Source organism: Pelophylax lessonae (assembly GCF_965119305.1).
Source record: "Pelophylax lessonae genome assembly, chromosome: 9".
Taxonomy (NCBI): Eukaryota; Metazoa; Chordata; class Amphibia; order Anura; family Ranidae; genus Pelophylax; species Pelophylax lessonae.
The window spans coordinates 44,257,115-44,278,832 of record NC_138776.1 but is presented as its reverse complement, the minus strand read 5'-3'; the positions used below and the strand labels follow the sequence as shown (position 1 = coordinate 44,278,832).

General features: G+C 39.8%; 1 protein-coding gene across 2 annotated transcripts in view; it reads right to left on the bottom strand.

Moving 5' to 3' along the window:
- MXI1 (MAX interactor 1, dimerization protein) overlaps positions 1-21,410 on the bottom strand; it is a 62,090-nt gene extending 40,680 nt beyond the window's left edge. Inside the window, exon 1 of one of the 2 annotated variants that reach the window (XM_082266692.1) lies at positions 21,182-21,410. In XM_082266692.1, coding sequence (XP_082122818.1) covers positions 21,182-21,380 — 199 coding nt within the window. In that variant the 5' untranslated portion in view covers positions 21,381-21,410. Of the gene's footprint in view, positions 1-3,660; positions 3,785-21,181 lie in introns of those variants that run through there. The other variant, XM_082266693.1, reaches the window with a different exon arrangement.
- Positions 21,411-21,718: the final 308 nt, after the last annotated feature.

The following is a 21,718-nucleotide window of genomic DNA, read 5'->3' as shown; positions in this document are numbered from 1 at the left end:
ACTCAGGATTTATATAGTGCCAACAGTTTCTAAAGAGGTTTAAAAAATAATAAGAAAGGTAAAAAGGAAGATAAAAAGGAACAGTACAGTTACAATAAAATTCAAGACAAGGAGGCAAAATAATCCTTCAATAAGGAAATCAGTTGCATTTGATATTTCTTTTAAGTTTTGAAACTGCCATTTTATATTAGTTGTAAAAGCTTTTTCCTATGAACAGATAAAAATATTTATTTTACATATCATGATTTATAAAATAACACTAGTCTCACGGCGCATTGAGTTTCCAAAAGAGAGGAGCTGTTTGCTTTTAGGGGTACACTCTCTGATTGAAACTTTTTATGGCCCTATGAAGTCAGAAGGTAGATGGGGGAGGGCGGTGAAGAAGGAAAAGTTAATTTTCCAATTTATTAAAGCAGAAATGTACTCTCTCAATCAGCATTAGCTATTTTTAATCCTTATGCTCCTAGCATTAGTAAATAGATAGGAAGGCATGTTGTATTTGTCTTGTTTTGTTACTTCCTGGTTTCCTGCCTAGGCAAATTATATCATACATCCCAGGAGACTTCAGGAGGGAAGGAGGGGTTTGCTGAGCTAAGCACTCCCTCTTCCCTGCACTTCTGAACTAAGGGCAGATGGATTCCAGGAAGTAAATGCTACATGAATCATCTGCCCTTAGTCAAGATGGCCACAGCCAGAAATGCTAGGGAGGTGTTTTTCTAAGTGATTTCTCAGCAAAATAAAGCATGAAGACGTGGATGGATGGGGGAGTTTAATTTAAATATTAAAAATTAATTAAAATAGTGTTTTTGGTTTGTGGTGGTCAGATGCAGCAAAGATCCGCTTTAAGTTAAATGCATGTAGATTGCTTGAACTCTGAAGCAACTTCCAGATGATAGATACAGAATACAGAATACTTTAATAAGGCCAAAGAGAAATTGGGAAATTGTTGCGACACAGACACAATTAACAAAGACAACACAAGATCACAACAATAAACTGAAAAAAATACAAAAACTCAACAAAATTACAAAAAACAGCCATTAGCACCAAATAAAACAAATTGAAACTTCACTACAAAATAAAAAATCCATACAGTTAAAATACAACATAAAATACGATGGAAATGGAAGTATTAAATTTATATATAATAAATAGCTAGTATTATTATCGTGAAAGTGAATTTTTTAGTCCTGAATATAATTAAAAAGCATACAAAATACAATATATTCCCCTAAAGAAATAATATTAATTTGCATTGATGTTTAAAAAGATTGTTTCTATGTAAAGTTTTTATTTATATGTACATGGAGGCAGCCATGTCTACTTATTACATAGAGAGACTCTGCTTCTGCCCTAGCAGGGCCGCACATTGGGTATGCCTTACTGCACCTCTTATCTCACAATGCAAGTCTACCAGTCTGGTCTGACCAAAAGCAATGCACACCTTATGTGGCTGAGATTTGGGGGGGGGGGGGGGTTGATTTACTAAAGGCAAATAGGTTATTCATTTTACAAGGGAATTTTCACTTAGTTTAATGAATGTGGTAATAATTCACTTTGCAAAGAATGACCAATCACATGCAAGGAAAGAAAAAGAAAATACATTTTTGCTTGCACATGATGGATGTCTTTCACTAAGCCAAGGGAAAAAATTCCTTGCCAAGGCAACAGCCTATTTACTTTTACTAAAGCCACCCCTTTATTTCAGCAGTTGCTTATTGGGCAGGCTGGGTGACTGCAGTAAAATACAGACTGCCACTAGGAGAAGCTACAAATCTGTTTAATGCAGTTGTGAAAATATGGCACAGCAAGCATTTAAAAACTATTCAAGCCACATCAAGTCACTTTAAAGTGTATTTAAATCTTTTTTTTTTTTTTTTTTATTTGGATAAAAGTAGGGACAGGCTAAAGTCCCTGTCTGTTTTTTTTTTGTTGTTGTTTGTCCCCATTGGACAGATTTCCCCTTACTTCCTGTCCCTCAGACATAACAGGAAGTGAAGGGACGTCTGACTATACTGAGGATAATTCCCCACCTTGTCAGTGGTCACCGAAACAGATAGTTTCATTGGAAGATTCACCTCTTGTTTTGGTAAAAAAAATGTTTCGTATTTTTTAAATCATTTTGTTTGTGTTGGTGACAGACAGCAATATAAAACCTTATAGTGGGTAGTGCTGGATATATATATATATATATATATATATATATATATATATATATATATATATATATATAATTTTTAAAAGGTCATAGGGTTTGTATTATAGCCAACTGCCAGTTCTTTTTGTAGAAAAACAAATGTAGGATAAGGAATAAAAGCACCACTCCATGTGAAAAAGTGCAGAATGATAATTTATTTAAGATCACCAAGAAAAATTAAACACGACTCCAGATTTTGAAAGTCAACCTTCTTCCGGGCTATAAACATATAAAACCATGAAAATTATCAACAATGTATCTAAAATGGTATTAAAACACTATTAAAAATTCACCAATAAGCCAATATAATATAATATAATATCTATCTATCTATTTTTTTTTCACCATTCCAAGTATAAAATTCAAAAATATTTTTTTTTTAAAAGAAAGTATAAAACATGAATATATATATATATATATATATATATATATATATATATATATATATATATATATATATATATATATATATATATCCATATTTGGGAATTATAAAAATGTTAATATTGTTTTAAACAGGTCACTGATTTTATTCATGGTTTTTTATGTCTATAGCCCTGAAGAAGTGGGATTTTCACAACTTGAAATGTGTTGGCTTTTCTCTGGCCTAAATAAAATATTATTTCCTTAAAAATTGAAATATATATTATTTCCTTATAAATATAATTTCCTTATACAATATTATTTCCTTCCTAAATAAAATATTCTGGACTTTAAACATGGAAAATCACTTCTATTCATTATCCTATAGCAATGAAAAGCCGACAGAGGTTCTATTCCTATCCTACTTTATGCAGGAAAAAAAAGTTTGACTATACATACAATTTTAAGGGATACATTACAGCGATGGTTTAAAATATGTACTACAGAAATTCTTTTTTTTTTTTGTAATTAATAATTGTATAGATACAGATGACTTCACATCTTAAAATTTGTTCATGCAAAAATACAAAAAAAAAAAGCCTTTAGGGTTCAAACTTTAAGTCGGAATCTCCATGTTGAAAAAAAAAAAAGTATTTTTCACAATTTAAATTTTTTTTTTTTTTTTTTTTAACTACCTCCCAAACAAAGTATTCAAACAGTTAAAATTTTTAGAATCCTATTTCCTTTTCCAGAAACCCTCTGCTGGAGGGGGAAATCCATCGAGTTCTAATTAAGACATCATGAAATTCTTCCAAATATCTCCCAAAGACCGACCATATTATGTTTTATAATTCACAAGGAAAAATCTTAAAAAAAAAAAAAAAAAAACAACCGAATAGGGACAAAATAGTGAAATGAATACCAAGAGTGTCTCTCTGCACAACAGACAAGATCTGTATCCTCACAATCCACTATGACATCACACAAAATCTGTCAATACACAAATAAATAAGAATTCAATTCTAGGCCAAGCTATGAATTTACATACCAAACAGGCAAAAAGATAAATAAATAAACAAAGTACAATAGTAAACAATTACCTCTCTCTCTTCTTTCCAAATACTCGGCAGCATCTAAAAGCGCTTGAATATTTAACATCACGTAATCCATCGCACAAGATTTTTTATTTTTTTTTATGCAGCCCTCAAAAAAATCCAATTTTCTTTTTTTGTCCTTAAAATGCCCGTGCAAAAAAAAAACAAAATGTGGGTGACGTAAAGGGGTGGATTAAATTTTGCTATCTTGCAGAATTCGATGGATCTGAGAATAGGTTTTGACAAATTGTCCTCAAGAAGTTTTGCAAAAGCAGACAGGGCCCTAGCCAGGCAGCTAATCAGATCTCAAATGCAAAAAAAGAATAAAAAAAAATAAAAAAGGAAAGGCGAGGAGGTAACGGAGGGCGTGAAATGGTTTATGCAGTGCAGGAATAAAGGAAGAAGGAATTAAAAAAATACAGAAAAGAGATAAAGTTGGAAGGAGTTGCAGCAGAGGATCATATGAAGCTCCAGCCTGCATTGACACACAGACCAGTTTGTTTACTTCTTGCAGCAAAGGCAGAGAGGGCTGCTCCCATACTGGCTCGCTGCAAGGGCTGCTGGGTGTTGTGGTTTTTTCATCCCCTTAGCTGCCGAGGCCACAGACTTAACCCCTTCGCCACCAGAAAGTTTTTTTAATCCTGCTTCTGATATTTCTCAAAGAAAACCTCCTTTGGAAATGATATAAAAGTGATCCTGTGAGCTATTATGTCTTAAAACTGCAGCCTGCACTAATCACTCCCCAATCAATTAGTGTGAAAAACAAATGGTAATCATTAAAAGTGCTGCGCACTAAAGCCTCGTACACACGCATCGATTATTGGCCGTGAATTTTCGACCAACGTCCGATCGGCCGATTTTCGGCTTGTTAGTATGATGCTTCCGACAACCGACTCCGACTTTTCGGCCGAAAAAAATCTGGTGTGCAGGCTATAAAATTTTTGTTGGCCGTCAACATAACGGCCGATTTTCCGTCAGTCAGTACAGATTTCGGCAGACAAAAATCAGATGAGCAAGACTGGGCATGCTCAGAGAAGAAAAAACACACGGAAAGTAAACCAACACATGACATCACTTCTGAAGTTGGTTTTTGTTGGCCGAAAAAATTAGTGCGCAGTCTAGGCACATTCCAATCAACACGACAACACTGGACAAAAGACGGCCGATCGGTCAGCCGATAATCGTTGCGTGTGTACGAGGCTTAAGGCCCCTTTCACACGGGCTTTCCGATCCGGTCCGCCTGTGTGTTTTTCAGGTGGACCGGATCGGATGCTACATGTACCCCTATGGAGCAGTGGATGTCATCGGTGACATTTCCGCTGACACCCGCTATCCGATCCTGTCTGTGAAATACAGATGGATGGAAACCCTATTTTCCATCCATCTGGAGGATCGGATCGGATAGAATCAGATGAGAATGGATAGGCAGTCAGTTCTCATCCGATCTCCCATAGAGGAGAGCAGGGATCTGACAGCTCTGTCTCTGCACACAGAGCGGAGATGGAACTGTCATCCGCCTGCTCAGCAGGGGATCGAGCCGCCGATTGGAGTCTGTCGGCAGAACGGACAGGTATGAAAGGACCCTAAATAAAAAATTCATATTTTCTGAATATATTACCAACATTGAATATTAAGGAGAAAAAAAAAAAAGGAAAAGCCTTTTTTTCTTAATTCTTTTTTCTTTCAGCAGCTTAGTAGATGCCCCTACTTATTCTTATGGAATAGTGCAATACATGTTTAAACTTCAATGGATCGATCCCCCCCTGAGCAGAACGGAGTCTGTCGGGCGCAGCGGGTGCTATACTAATTAAAATATCCAGTGATAAATAAATTCATTCATAAGATTTATAAAAACACACATAATATATCAACATAAACAAAAATAAAAAGGGATAGTGATAGCAAAAAAAAAAAATAGTGAATGAGTATAAAAATTGATGAGAAGGTGATATGAGCCTAATCACCGCTGCTGTGAAAATAGTTGATACAATATGACAGCTTGTCAGATGTGTCACCCCGACTCTTGTGGACCCCCCCCCCCCCCCATGGGTGGGTTCTCATCTCATTGATTGTGACCTCGCAATTAAGCTTGGTCTAAAAAGAGCTGGTATACCCTCACAGGGTAATGGTGGATGGTTGCCTTTATTCCTCTTTTAATCCAAGCTCCCAGTGTTAGATATATACAGGCATACCCCGTTTTTAAGTACACTCACTTTACATACACTTGCGAGTGCAGACACAGCCTGGTCAGCTTGGCTTGGCACTACTCCCGGTTTTTAACATTGGCGTCTATGGGAAATCTTGGTCAGCTTGACATGGCACTGCTCCCAAACCATAAGTGACAGGGATACCAAACTTAGGGAGCACCGAGAGGGGACCCAGGACTACAACATATCATATTTGTGGCTGGCCAGCTTGCCTAGGTAATCTACCATGTCATAGTCCTGGATCCCCTTAACATGCTCCCCAAGCTTGGTGTCCTTGTCACTTATGGTTTGGGAGCAGTGCCATGTCAAGCTGACCAAGATTTAATATGGAGCTAGTGTATTTATATGCATTGAGAAATTAAAAAAGGTATTGCTTCACTTTAAGTACATTTTCGTTTTACATACATGCTCTGGTCCCATTGTGTACTTAAAAGTGGCCTATGCCTGTACCGTGTTTCCCCAAAAATAAGCCCTACCTCGAAAATAAGACCTATCTCTGTTTTCTAGGATGGCTGCAATATAAGCCCTACCCCGAAAATAAGCCCTAGTTAAAATCCTTGTAAAATCATGTAATCCACGCTGTAAAATTATTATATAATGTTTAGTGTGTGTCTTTGTGTAACATTATTGTAAAAAATACCTTATTTATGGCGCTGTTGGGCGCTCATGTGACCTGCCAGAGCTCTCCTCCTACTCCCAGCTGACACCAGCGGCCCCTCCCTCTGCAGTGCTCAGAGCAGGGCTGACATCAGTGGGGATCTTGGCAGCTCCCTCTGCAGTACCCGGAGCAGGAAAGAAGAGCTCCGGTAGGTCATGTGAGTGCCCAGCGGTGCTGTAAATAAGGTATTTTCCACAATGCTACATAAAGACGCACACTGGACAATAAATAATTCATTTACAGAGCAGATTAAATTTAACAAGGACTTTAACCAGAGTTTATTTTTGGGCATACGGAGATGCTGACTCCTGAGTGGACAGGGAGGGAGAGGTGGAGAGGAGACAGGGGACAAATAAGGCATCCTCTGAAAATAAGCCCTAAATAATTTTTTGTAGCCAAAATTAATATAAGACCCGGTCTTATTTTCGGGTAAACACGGTAGTTCCAGCAGCTCTCTCACATATGGGGAGAAACATAAAACCATGGTGCAAATAACGTTTGATAAAATCAACTTTATTAAAAAAACGTAAATTCATTCACATGCAGTTGGTGCTTGAGCACACAATTCTATCCCAGCAGGAAAAATAATGATGGTATATGTGTATATGAACGGATGGCCGAGCTCAGACCGTCTTCAGTGGGACCCATTCCAGCGTACCTGCCACTGTGGAGTACTCCGATCACAGACAAAACGCCTGCAGGGTCACTGATAAGGCAGTACAGCCAGCCCTCCTGTACTGGGCCCAGGCCTTAGCAGTTCGAAAAGTGGGGTCTGTGCGCCTGCTGAGCAGGAGGCCCAGCAGTACTGCCTTATTGTTGACAATGACAACTTGTGAGTCTTGTGCAGTTGTTGGCTTCTACTTCTCTTTTCTTCCTCCGACTGCACTGCAGGGGGGTCGGTTCTGGAATCCGTGCCACCTGCTGTCTGGGGACACCTGTGTGCCCATTTTTTCCCCACAGTGCTGCTGTTTTCCCTCCTCTCCTGCCGGCAGCTGCTTAGAGCACACAGGTGGCTCACCATCCTGAATGAACACAGTGAGTGATCAGTACCGATCACTCATTGTGGGGGTGAAGATATTGCCTCCATGCCACTATTCACTTGAATTTGTCTTGTTTTAGGCGGGGGTATAAATTCTGCAATGACTGCAAAGCATAGCATTGCGGGCGCTGCATTTTAGCAAAAATATAATTTGATATTTTTGGAGGAGGGGGGCCCTGTCAGGTAGGCTGTATAGGGCCCCGTGATTTCTATCAGCAGCCCTGCTCGCCTGGCCCCTCCCCTACGCGTGACGACACAAGGGACAACATGTCTTCCTCAGGGGGATCTCTCTACTCCTTTGGAAAATTGCTTCTTGCTTGGCTGTTATGCTGATACTTCAGTACTTTACAGTCAGCAGCCAGTGATTTAAAGACCAATGGGCCTATTATTGTTATTTTTATTATATGGGATTTATATAGCGCCACCAGCTTGCGCTATGCTTTAACGGAAATGTGGGGGGCGCCATTAATTGTTAATGGCACCCTAAGCATCGGTAAAGGCTCGTACACACTATAAGAAAATCGGGCAAACATTTTCGTCCACAGAATTTTCGTACGATTTTTATATAGTGTGTGCACAACTTTCTACAGCCGATTCCCAATTTTCGTACGATTTTTATATAGCGTGTGCACAACTTTCTACAGCCGATTCAGAATTTTCGTACGATTTTTATATAGCGTGTGCACAACTTTCTACAGCCAATTCAGAATTTTCGGACGATTTTTATATAGTGTGTACACAACTTTCTACAGCCGATTCAGAATTTTTGTACGATTTTTATATAGTGTGTGCACAACTTTCTACAGCCTATTCAGAATTTTCGTACGAAAATTCTCGAAGGGACAAACTCCAAAATTTAGGTCTAAATTGGGAGCACTCACTCCAATGCCCTGGATGAGCAGAACTCACCATGGGAAGCCCTGACCCAAATTCCACCCATGTGTACTCTCGGCATTAGTGACAGCTGAAATAGCTGTAATAAGGAAGTTAGATTAGAAATGTGTTTGTCTTTCCTATAATGCAGCATTTATAATCCAGAAGTCTCTATCTCGTGGGTGCAACCCACCACATTCACATTACCGAAAGGGAACTAGCAGTATCATAAATTGACCAATTGTCCCCAATTCTGTCCCAGTTTTCCAGGAAATGTGTAAAGGTTCCCTGACCTAAGTGACTGTTCAATTATCCATAGACAGGGCTGATTTCTCAGTCGTAAAGTTTTACAGAATTGCTCAATAAATGCAAATACATTTCTCTACAATGAAAACTGTACTTGGAGAATATACAAGTGAATTTATGCTGTACATAAATATACGAAGGCAGCTAATAATAATAATATATATATATATATATATATATATATATATATATAAACTAATAACAATTCAATACAATATTTCTTATATTATAATAACATACCATATAATATAATATGCAATACAACTTGCATTCACTAAAAATTAATGGACAACATGCAAAATTAAGCTGCTTATACTACCCAGTACATATTGCAGTTGTGCAAAAAACAGAACATTCACTAAGATTTGGTAAAAGCAAAAAGTTTATTAAAGCTTCCAACTTTCCAGTGACAAAAAAAAAATGTATGGCTCAGTAACAGTGAAAATAAAAAGCCCATTTTGCAATTTTACTGCGATTAAAACCTTTAACTCAGAGCTGTCCCCTGCAGTACTTTTTCTCTGCCAGTAGATGCCCTCAGTCTTTCAGGATGAACGATGGCCAGTGTCATTTAACCCACTTTCTCTTAGCCCATGCTGTCAAAGACACATCAGGCAGCTGGGCTCTCAGAGTATTATCACACTGAACATGATTACATGAGGACCAGTAAGTGCAGCAGAAAGTACCCCCCTTCCAAATGAGAATCAACAGAGCCTGTGATGCCATTGGACCGTTCAGAAGTCTCGTGGAAAATGTATATGTGTGTGTATATATATTTATATATATATATATATATATATATATATATACACACACACACACACATGCTATGTTACCAAAAGTATTGGGATGTCTGCCTTTATACGCACGTAAACTTTAATGGCATCCCAGTCTTAGGCCAGGTTCACACTAGCTGCGGCCGCGTCTCACAGCAGGGGGTCTGATGCGTCCCTGTTCTCCGTTTCAGGTGCGAATTAGGTCCGAATTTTTGGCTGAATTTGCACCTGAAATAGACCAGAAGACGCACAGGACCCTTTTCCAGTGCGGGCCATGGACCACAGCCACCCAGAGCTGTGTGAACAGGCTCCATTGAGAACCAGGCACACTCTCCTGTCATACGAATTGGATGCAGGGAAACCCGCATTCAATTCAGAACAGTGTGAACCCAGCCTTAGTCTGTAGAGTTCAATATTGAGTTGGCCCACCCTTTGAAGCTAGAACAGCTTCAACTCCTCTGGGAAGGATGTCCACAAGGTTTAGGAGTGTGTCTCTGGGAATGATTGACCATTCTTCTAGAAGCGTATTGGTGAGGTCAGGCACTGATGTGCACGAGAAGGCCTGGCTCGCAGTCTCCGCTCTAAATTATCCCAAAGGTGTCCTATTTGGTTGAGGTCAGGACTCTGTGCAGGCCAGTCAAGTTCCTCCACCCCAAACTCGCTCATCCATGTCTTTATAAAGAGTCATGTGACTCGTTAGTGTTACAAGGTCTCAGGTGTGAATGGGGAGCAGGTGTGTTAAATTTGGTGTTATCGCTCTCACTCTCTCATACTGGTCACTGAAAATTCAACATAGCACCTCATAGCAAAGAACTCTCTGAGGATCTGAAAAAAAAAAGAATTGTTGCTCTACATAATGATGGCCTAGGCCAGTTATAGCGAACCTTGGCACCCCAGATGTTTTCGAACTACATTTCTCATGATGCTTAAATACACTGCAGAGTGCATGAGCATCATGGGAAATGTTCCAAAACATCTGGGGTGCCAAGGTTCGCCATGACTGGCCTAGGCTATAAGAAGATTGCCAAGACCCTGAAACTGGGCTGCAGCACGGTGGCCAAGACCATACAGCACTTTAACCGGACAGGTTCCACTCACAACAGTCCTCGCCATGGTTGACCAAAGAAGTTGAGTGCACGTGCTCAGCGTCATATTCAGAGGTTGTTTTTGGGAAACAGACATATGAATTCTGCCAGCATTGCTAAAGAGGTTGAAGGGGTGGGGGTTGGGGGGTCAGCCTGTCGGTACCCAGACCATGCGCCGCACACTGCATCAAATTGGTCTGCATGGCTGTCGTCCCAGAAAGAAACCTCTTCTAAAGATGATGTACAAGAAAGCCCGCAAACAGTTTGCTGAAGACAGGCAGACTAAGGACATGGATTGCTGGAACCATGTCCTGTGGTCTGATGAGACCAAGATAAACTTATTTGGTATAGATGGTTTCAAGCGTGTGTGGCGGCAACCAGGTGAGTACAATGATAAGTGTGTCTTGCCTGCAGTCAAGCATGGTGGTGGGAGTGTCATTGTCTGGGGCTGCATGAGTGCTGCTGGCACTGGGGAGCTACAGTTCATTGAGGGAACCATGAATGCCAACATGTACTGTGACATACTGAAGCAGAGCATGATCCCCTCCTTTCGGAGACTGGGCCACAGCGCAGTATTCCAACATGATAATGACCCCAAACACACCTCCAAGATGACTACTGCCTTGCTAAAGAAGCTGAGGGTAAAGGTGATGGACTGGCCAAGCATGTCTCCAGACCTAAACCCTATTGAGCATCTGTGGGGCATCCTCAAATGGAAGGTGGAGGAGTGCAAGGTCTCTAACATCCACCAGCTCCGTGATGTCATCATTGAGGAGTGGAAGAGGACTCCAGTGGCAACCTGTGAAGCTCTGATGAACTCCATGCCCAAGAGGGTTAAGGCAGTGCTGGAAAATAATGGTGGCCACACAAAGTACTGACCCTTTGGGCCCAATTTGGACATTTCCACTTAGGGGTGCATTTGCGTTTATTGCCAGTGGTTTAGACATTAATGGCTGTGTGTTGAGTTATTTTGAGTGGACAGCAAATTTACACTGCTATACAAGCTGTACACTCACTACTTTACATTGCAGCAAAGTGTCATTTCTTCAGTGTTGTCACATGAAAAGATATAATAAAATATTTACAAAAATGTGAGGGGTGTACTCACTTTTGGTAGCTACTGTATATATAAACACATACACGCAAAATAGCTTCCTTTCTTGGCCAAGTGGCATGCAGTTACTGGTTCAATTTATATTGACCTTTTTTTTTTTAAGTGGATGTAAACCCCATTTATTAAAACTGACCTGGGCACATATATCTGTAGTGTTTACCTATCTCTCTCTAAAGCCCTCCAGTGTCTTTCTGCTGCTCCGTTCCTCTGTTATTAGCATCATAACTTCTGACAAGTGCTGCGAAACAGCAGATAAAAGCAGCTGGAAATTTGTGTTGGGGAGGTAACTAAAGCTGGATATACACTATACAACTCTTGCTGTTAGATTTCCTTTAGATTTACCTTCAACTATGCAGTGCAAGGGCCTGCCTGATTGTATACAAATTGAAAGTGTTTAGATTTGACCTCATATTCTATGGTTTTGGTAAATCTAAAAGGAAAAAAATCTAAAGACAATTGTATAGTGTGTATGGCCCATTAGAGACAGATAAGCAGAGAGCTTGGAAGAGATATATACTCCAATAGATGTATATCCCTCGCGCCTATGGAGGTCCTAACTGGGGAGAAAGGGTTAATAAATAAAGGTGAGTGAGGGGTGATGATAGCAGCTGCTATATAATATATAGTGAGTGAAAATCCCAGGATAATGGGATTAATATAGCGCTTGCTGGTACTATTCAGGGGTGAACAATTGCTTGTTCATACCTTGGATAGTAAAATTGGCAATCAAGTGGTAAATTTTTTTTATATATAAATAAATAAAGGTTTTGTGTAGATCACACAACTATGTGGTAGTAAACCAGTGATATTCACAATATGCATAAATAAACATCAACCTTAAAAAATATAGTTTGATTAGCATAAAGTGCAGACTAGTGCCAAAAATTGTGCTAATAATGTCCAAATAAACAGTTCATAGGTGACTTTAGTGCATGAATCGAAATTTCAGTGCCAGGTAAGGGAAAGTGCAAGTGCTTAGTGCTGGGTCCTCCAGTAGTCCAACTGCTGGTACTTGGGCGTGACTTGGAACAGTGGGGGTATGCACTCACCAGAAGTAGTGGGTCTTAAATACCTTACGGTAAAAAGACCTTTAGAGCCTGTGGCTTCCTGAGCCTGGAAGGTAACTGCTGGGCCTTGTGGTTCCCTGTGGTCCTAGATCGCTCCCTTGGGTGAACTCGATCCTCCGGGTCCGATATAAGGGAAATGTGTTTGAAGTCCTTTTAAAGTCCTTGTTCAAAGGTAAGTGTCCTTTCTGGAACAAACGATAATATCCCAGTTTTCAGAGACAAACAGCCATGCTCCAATTTGCTTCCTCTAATGGGGACATCCACACTCTCTCGGAGTTCACCCAAGGGAGCGATCTAGGACCACAGGGAACCACAAGGCCCAGCAGTTACCTTCCAGGCTCAGGAAGCCACAGGCTCTAAAGGTCTTTTTACTGTAAGGTATTTAAGACCCACTTCTTCTGGTGAGTCCAAACCCCCACTGTTCCAAGTCACGCCCAAGTACCAGCAGTTGGACTACTGGAGGACCCAGCACTAAGCACTTGCACTTTCCCTTACCTGGCACTGAAATTTCGATTCATGCACTAAAGTCACCTATGAACTGTTTATTTGGACATTATTAGCAACATTTTTGGCACTATTCTGCACTTTATGCTAATCAAAGTATATTTTTTAAGGTTGATGTTTATTTATGCATATTGTGAATATCACTGGTTTACTACCACATAGTTGTGTGATCTACACAAAACCTTTATTTATTTATATATAAAAAAATGTTACCACTTGATTGCCAATTTTCCTATCCAAGGTATGAACAAGCACTTTTTCACCCCTGAATAGTACCAGCAAGCGCTATATTAATCCCATTATCCTGGGATTTTCACTCTTTCAAGCAGAGAGCTTGTCTAATCACAGCACAGCTCTGCAAGTTTCTTCATTCATCTGCCTTTTCTCCAATCAGCTCAAACACAGTGTATGCCTAGACCGCTACTCCAGTGACCTCCACTAGCTTCTGGGCTCTGTGCCGAGTGACTGCCCTGCTGCATTGTGAACAGAGAAGGTCAGCCAATCAGAATGGCATCTTCTCAGTGAATGCAAAGCGTTCTTTGAGTTCACAAGGTGAAGAGGTGGGGGGGCATCACTTTTTTTTAACGTTGGACATAGTGGTAAGAGATTAGAACCCTTGTCAGGTTGTTATTGCTATGTCCTCACTGGGGAGATTCACTCTATTAGTCCTGGTGGTCATTGTCACCGGGACTTAACGAGAGCATTTGTTGCAGTGCTTTACTGTGCATTGCAATAAAGAAGAACATTCATTAGGAATGAGCTGCCAGCACACTACAATGCTTTATAAAATGTGCATAACTCTATTTCTTAAAAGGCAGCATTCCACAATGCACAGTATATATTATAAGGTGCATTGCATTCTACTATACAATGTGATGGGGTGTCATTCACAATGAGAGCAATGTAGAGCCGGTTCTATGACCCAATTTCCCGTTGCATCACTCCACAATGTGAATTGTGCATTAGGCCCATTGCCCACTACTGCATTAGTGCATTGGGAGTACCATTCAAAATAAATGGCACTGCAACACTGTATGCATGCTAGAATGCATTGCTGTAATGTGCATTAAAATGTTCATTTTGCGTTTCATTACTGTAACGCATAGGCATATGTCGTTGCTGGTCTAAAAATGCATGTTGACTGGCTGTTATGCTGATAGGCATGCTTGCTTGTGGTCATTGACACAGAACCTGATTTGTTTGTTCTAGATAGGATTTATTTATTTTTTGGGTGATTACCGAAGACACAAGAGGTATTACACTTTCATTTAAATATAAAGTACATTTATTTTGAGGCTAATTGTTGATTTTCTGGCTCCTTTCTCTCCAGAAAAAGTCTGTTACAGTGTTGCTCATTCATTGTCCCTTTATATTGTCCCAGCCACAGGTCTTTTGTTCTCTATTGTAAATAGGTGCCGTTGCTTTAAATCAAAAAGTGACGTCACCAGCTTAGAGAACCATCCAGACACACCCACCAAGCTGTGAGCCCAGCAACCAGTGACATCACACAGCCAGCTTTACCCTGATTGGTAGGCAGTGGCAATGGGTCCTTCCCCTCCTTCTGCTGGACAGCCAGTAGAAAACCACAGCCTGTCTCCATGTGCAAAGCATGTGAGTGCCCAGGAAGTGGATCAGGAGATCATGGTGCACCTGATAGGGGACATTGAGCCCATTGGCATCTGCTGATCAGGTCCCCTAGGTGAAGCCACACAATCCTTGCTGTTATCATTACAGCAAACAGCAGCAGCAGCAACTCAGTTTACAAAACTTTCCTGAAGATAAACTTTTCACAAGTTGTTCTAAACACAAAACAAGGAGACTGCTTCAAAGTAAACACAATTGATGGACAAAGTTTACACAACACTTACATGCAAAACTGACAATACAAACAAGTTAAAAAAAAATACAAAAGGAGGCAAAAAGTCAAATGTACTATAAAAAAATCAAATATTTATCAACACATGCACATAGATACAATGCAGCAAAAAAAAAAAAACAAAACATACAGGCAACACAAAGCTGAATAATCTATACGACATAATTATATTATACATATATATATATATATATATATATATATATATATATATGAATGTGCAATGTATATGTAAAGCGCTGCGTAAATTGACAGCGCTATATAAGTACCTGAAATAAATAAAAAATAAATAAATAAATATATATATATATATATATATATATATATATATACACACACACATATTATATATATATATATATATATACACACACACACATGCACATGCACATACATACATACGTATATATATATATATATATATATATATATATATATATATATATATATATATATATATAGTGCTTTAAGTGGCCCTAAAGAGGTGCCGGTACTCTATTATAGCCTATACATTTTTTCGCCCACCCCACATCAGGGTCCCCACAAAGCACCCCCCCTGCCCTGGGCTGGGACTCCGGAGCAGGGGGACTCACTGGTGGTGACTTGTCTGGCTCTGGAGTGGGAAATATTCTTGGGGGGGGGGGCAATTGAGGCCGCAGATGTCCAAAATGAGTGTACTGGTACGCTAAGGCGCACGGAGAGGTGGTGCCGGCGGTATGCTCAAGAGCCATATTTGGAAGTGGCGGTACTGAGTACCAGTGCATACCGGCCCACTTAAAGCACTGCATATATATATATATATATATATATATATATATATAACACACACACACACGCACACACACAGTAAGGGTTAACATGCAGAGAACATCACAAAAAGGTACAAAGTAGCAAAAAAGAAAAAAAAAACTATAAAGATGAAAAAACAATAAGGGTAAGAAAAAAAAAAAAAAACCGAACAAGTATGTGGACAATAAGTGACCATAAAGTTAAGTATACTACGGTAAAGTAATAAAAAAAAAAAAAAAGCTACAACATAGAAAGTACTAGATGCTCCTTCCTTATCCCTGTACCCTATACTTTACTATATAATCGTAATAAAAAACAGATTGAGCATAATACTAGATAGTACTTGTCAATGCAGAGAACATCACAAAAGGCACAAAGTAGCAAAAAATAAAAATAAAAACATAATTGACAAAACAAAGAAGTAAAAAAAATAAAAAATAAATTAGGCAATAATCCAAATCTATATTAAAACTTGAATGTTACAACGCATCAGTTACTAGTGAAAACATACTCAGAACATTACAAAAGCTACAACTAGCACAAAAAAGACAGTAGACAAAACACACAAAGAAGGCAAGAAAAAGTAGCCAATAAGCCAAATGCTACGAAGTATCAAGTACAAGTAAATCTATACAGAGAACAACACAAAAAGGTACAAAGTAGAAAAAAATCTCATTGAGAAAGCGAAGAATAATAAAAAAAAAAAATCCATAAACAAGTAGGCAATAGGTCAACACAAGGACAAATATAGTATAGTGGAGAGAGAAAAAACAGTTACAAGTATCAAGTACTATTCAAGACATGCAGAGAACATCACAAAAGGTACAAAGTAGCAAAAAACACACAAAGTTGGCAAAGCAAACAGATATAAATTAGAACAACATTGCAGTACTACTCAGAACTTAAATATGCCCCCTCCCTCCCCCTTTTTTTTTTCCTGTACCTTATACTATAAAATCCTAATAAAAACAGATTAAACAAAAAAAAAAAAAAAGTAGACAATAGGCCAACATAAAGCTAAATAAATTATAACAAAACAGTTACTATTATCCAGTACTAGTGAAGACATGCAAAGAACATCACAAAGGGTGCAGAGTTTAAAATAAAAAATACACCAAGTCTACTACTATAGTGACAGATCATAAAGGTAATACAATACACATACAATGGACACATATAAAACTATATAAAAAAAAAATAGTTTTTAATCACATCTGAACAGAACAGGGTAACAAAGACAGCAAATTGCAATGCTAATTTGCAATAAAACTGCCAACAGCTCTGGATTTACCCACAAGCCTGGGACATAAGAGCCCCCAGGTTGCATGCTGCAGTTTTAGCTTCACAGGGACCCTGCACAAAGCCAGCCACGTGGCACTGAGGGGAAAATGCCAGTTTGGGGAAGAAGTGGAGTGAATGGTGTTCAGTTGACCAGGAGACAATGGAAAGCTGCTTCTATTGTAAGCTCTCCAGACAGACAAACCTTTTGTGCTATTGTCAGGCTTGTGCAGCTGTGCTGGGGTAAAGGGTGGCTTGTCTGCCTCTTGGCACAGGAGGGGGTTAAAGTACACCTGCAGAAAGCTTAGTGTGCACACAGTCACCTGTGCCCAGGTGGAAAGTTGGCCAACTTGGATTAACTCTGGTGTGTCATGAGACTATAGATGTGTGACAGGTGCTCTTTAACCCCCTCCCCTCCCTGCCTCCTCCTAGTGCTTGTAGTGTCACCACACCCTGTGATCTGTCCCTATGCAACTACCTGGATACGTGCAACACAACACACACAGTGTGCAACTAACCCCACACCCCTGCAGGAGGGCTTATTAACCTCTTGTCTGCCAAGGAGTCCTCAGCTGCCCCTTTGCAGCTGATGCCCTGCCCCCCCTCAAGCAATGCCTTGCCTGGTCAGTATGGGTGGATGAATGTATCAGAAAGCCATCAGCAGTCCCCTGGTCTGACCCTTGCAGTCACCCTCCCCCCCTGGCACTGCTGGGTTAGTAGAAGTTGGCATGATTAGGTGGCATTGTCCTGGTCACGTGGACACAGTCAGGAGGGGGGTGGCACCCAGCTGACCCTCTACTGATTGCTCTTTGTGTTGTGGTTTGCACGTGTACCACTCACATTGCCTGGCATCACACAATGCAGCCATGCACAATGCACCCTGGTGCCCCCAAGTCTTTGTTCCCTACACCCCTATTCTGTACACATGTGCAGGGTAGGCATGCTCATACATGTTGGGGGGCATGCTCTGTATGTACATACATAGAAGAGATCTGATCACACTTTGTCTACCCATAGACATTATACAGGGGTCCTAAAAATGAGCAATTATGACCTAACCTTAGGCTAAAACATAATCGTTTGCGCAAAAGATTATTGGCGACCATCGCCCCCAAAATTTCTTTTTAAAAGATTGTGCGCAGAAACATAAAATCTTGTGCAACCATTAGACGAAACATAAAAGAGTGGTCTCAAGAAATGTTTCTACGCAAACAATTGACTGGAATGCTTCCTAATCGTAAAGTGGCCACTTACGTACAATCCAATTGTGACCGATTTCAGTCTGATTGATTGCAATATGCGCAAAGGTATTTCCATTCACATGTGACTGAAATGTTTGCTTTCTATGATTTACCGTCAACATTTGCCACGTAAGACCGTTTACAATTTGCGACCGTAAGGTGCTTACGCTAAACAATTTTACTTTGATAACATGTGGGGTAATCAATCAATTTTTATCTGATATTTTAAAAAAAATTAGCGAATTCATAAAAAAAAAAAAAGTATTGTGCGCTTGTATTGCCAAGAAAGGGTGGAAAATTGTAATTGAACTGGAAAGCGATGGCTATGGGCAACTTGATCTATCAATTGATGATCGATCGATAGCTATATAAGTAGATCAATATCAACCAGATATATCTATTGATCGATAGCTAGATAGATGGATCTAATTGACTCATCAATAGCTTGATAGAGAGATCTGATCAATCAGATATATCTATTGATCAACCTTATTAGTCAATCAGATCTATTCATTGATGATTAGCTAGATAGATACACAGATAGTTTAGATCTATCTATCAATCTTTCAAATTATCTAATGATCTTTAAATGTATCTATAGATATGTCTATTGATTGTTCAGTATATAAAACAATCTTTAAATGTATCTATTAATCTATTCATGTATCTACTGATCTATCCATGTGTCTATTCATGTATCTACTGATCTATCCATGTATCTATTCATGTATCTACTGATCTATCCATGTGTCTATTCATGTATCTACTGATCTAGCCATATGTCTATTCATGTATTGACTGATCTATCCATGTGTCTATTCATGTATTGACTGATCTATCCATGTGTCTATTTATGTATCTACTGATCTATCCATGTGTCTATTCATGTATCTACTGATCTATCCATGTGTCTATTCATGTATCTACTGATCTAGCCATTTGTCTATTCATGTATTGACTGATCTATCCATGTGTCTATTCATGTATCTACTGATCCGTCCATGTGTCTATTTATGTATCTACTGATCTATCCATGTGTCTATTTATGTATCTACTGATCTATCCATGTGTCTATTCATGTATCTACTGATCTATCCATGTGTCTATTCATGTATCTACTGATCCGTCCATGTGTCTATTCATGTATCTACTGATCCGTCCATGTGTCTATTCATGTATCTACTGATCCGTCCATGTGTCTATTCATGTATTGACTGATCTATCCATGTGTCTATTTATGTATCTACTGATCTATCCATGTGTCTATTCATGTATGTACTGATCTAGCCATATGTCTATTCATGTATTGACTGATCTATCCATGTGTCTATTTATGTATCTACTGATCTATCCATGTGTCTATTCATGTATCTACTGATCTATCCATGTGTCTATTCATGTATCTACTGATCTATCCATGTGTCTATTCATGTATCTACTGATCTATCCATGTGTCTATTCATGTATCTACTGATCTATCCATGGGTCTATTCATGTATCTACTGATCTATCCATGTGTCTATTCATGTATCTACTGATCTATCCATGTATCTATTCATGTATCTACTGATCCGTCCATGTGTCTATTCATGTATCTACTGATCTATCCATGTGTCTATTCATGTAGCTACTGATCTATCCATGTGTCTATTCATGTATCTACTGATCTATCCATGTGTCTATTCATGTATCTACTGATCTATCCATGTATCTATTCATGTATCTATTCATGTATCTACTGATCTATCCATGTGTCTATTCATGTATCTACTGATCTATCCATGTATCTATTCATGTATCTACTGATCTATCCATGTATCTATTGATGTATCTACTGATCTATCCATGTATCTATTCATGTATCTATTGACTTGTGGATGTACCTAGTGATCTATCCATGTATCTATCAATACATTTATTGATCTATGGATGTATTTATTGATCTAATGACGTATCTATTGATCTACAGATGTATTTTATGAATGTGAATTAGGGACCTTAGATTGTAAGCTCCTTGAGGGCAGGTACTGATATGAATGTATAATAAATACGTAAACTGCGTAAATTGATGGCGCTATATGAGTACCTGTAATCTATCTATCTATCTATCTATCTATCTATCTATCACATGCCAGTTTATATACTAGTGGAATAAGGCAGTCCTATAAGAGCAATGATATATTTCGTACAGTAAGGAATCCTGTACATGGTAGTATACAGCTATTGATCTGTACTCCTAGAGCAAGTACAAACGTGCATGGTGATATGTCTGGTGAACACATGCAGAAAGAGAATGAAAACACACAAAAGAGAACTTAGAACTATAGTCATGCTGTACAACATACATGTGCAATCACTTCGTATGACCTTTGCACACATTTTGCACACTTACAGACAGAGCCTCTCTGATTACCAGCACACATGTAATGTGCCAGTGCAGTTAGCAGCGCTGGCACCATCTGGAGGGTCAAGTGTCTGAGCTCTTTGTCTAGACAGACAGACGGAGCCAGCAGCACACAGAGGGGCAAAGGTTCCCCTGTACCATCCATCCCAGGGCACCATCCAACTGCCCAACAAGAGCTCCTGGTACCCAGACTAACCGCCCTCCCCCCTCTGTTTGCCCTGTCTGGCTGGCATCAGCTCACAATAGCCCCACTGTCCTCCCAGATCCCACCTCCAGCCTTTGTCTGGCTCTCCTAGAAGAAGGGGGCACTTACTTTTCCTCTCCTGGTCCACCCTCTCCAGGTAACTGGCAGCCTCCAGCAGGATCTGGACATTGTCCAGGAAAGTGGTGATGTTTCCTATGGCACTTGGCTCTGTATTCAGCAGGTCTGTCAGTGGGCACCTGGGCACCTGGAAGTGGGCATCAGAGCTGGAATCCATCAGATAGTCCTTGCAGGCTCTCCCTCTCACCATGTCTGCTGAGGATGCTGTGATGAGGATGAATCAGACTGTCCTGGGGTCTCCCTGCCTCCCCCCTCCTCCTTCTCCTCCTCCTCTGGGTACTTTATCTGCTGCTGGGCACTGGGCTCCGGGCTGGTCCTAGTGCCTTCCCTCCCAGCAACATTAGCATAAGAGGCAGTATAGGCAGACAGATACAGTTTACCGCCAGCAAACTGGTTTAACCGCCTATTTCCCAGCCTAGCAAACTAAAGAGGAGTTACTGGGAGCCCAGTATCCTTACTGGTCACTCCACCCAGCCCTTCACCCCTGCAGGCAACACCAATCTGGAGAGAGTGGAGGATCTTGCAACA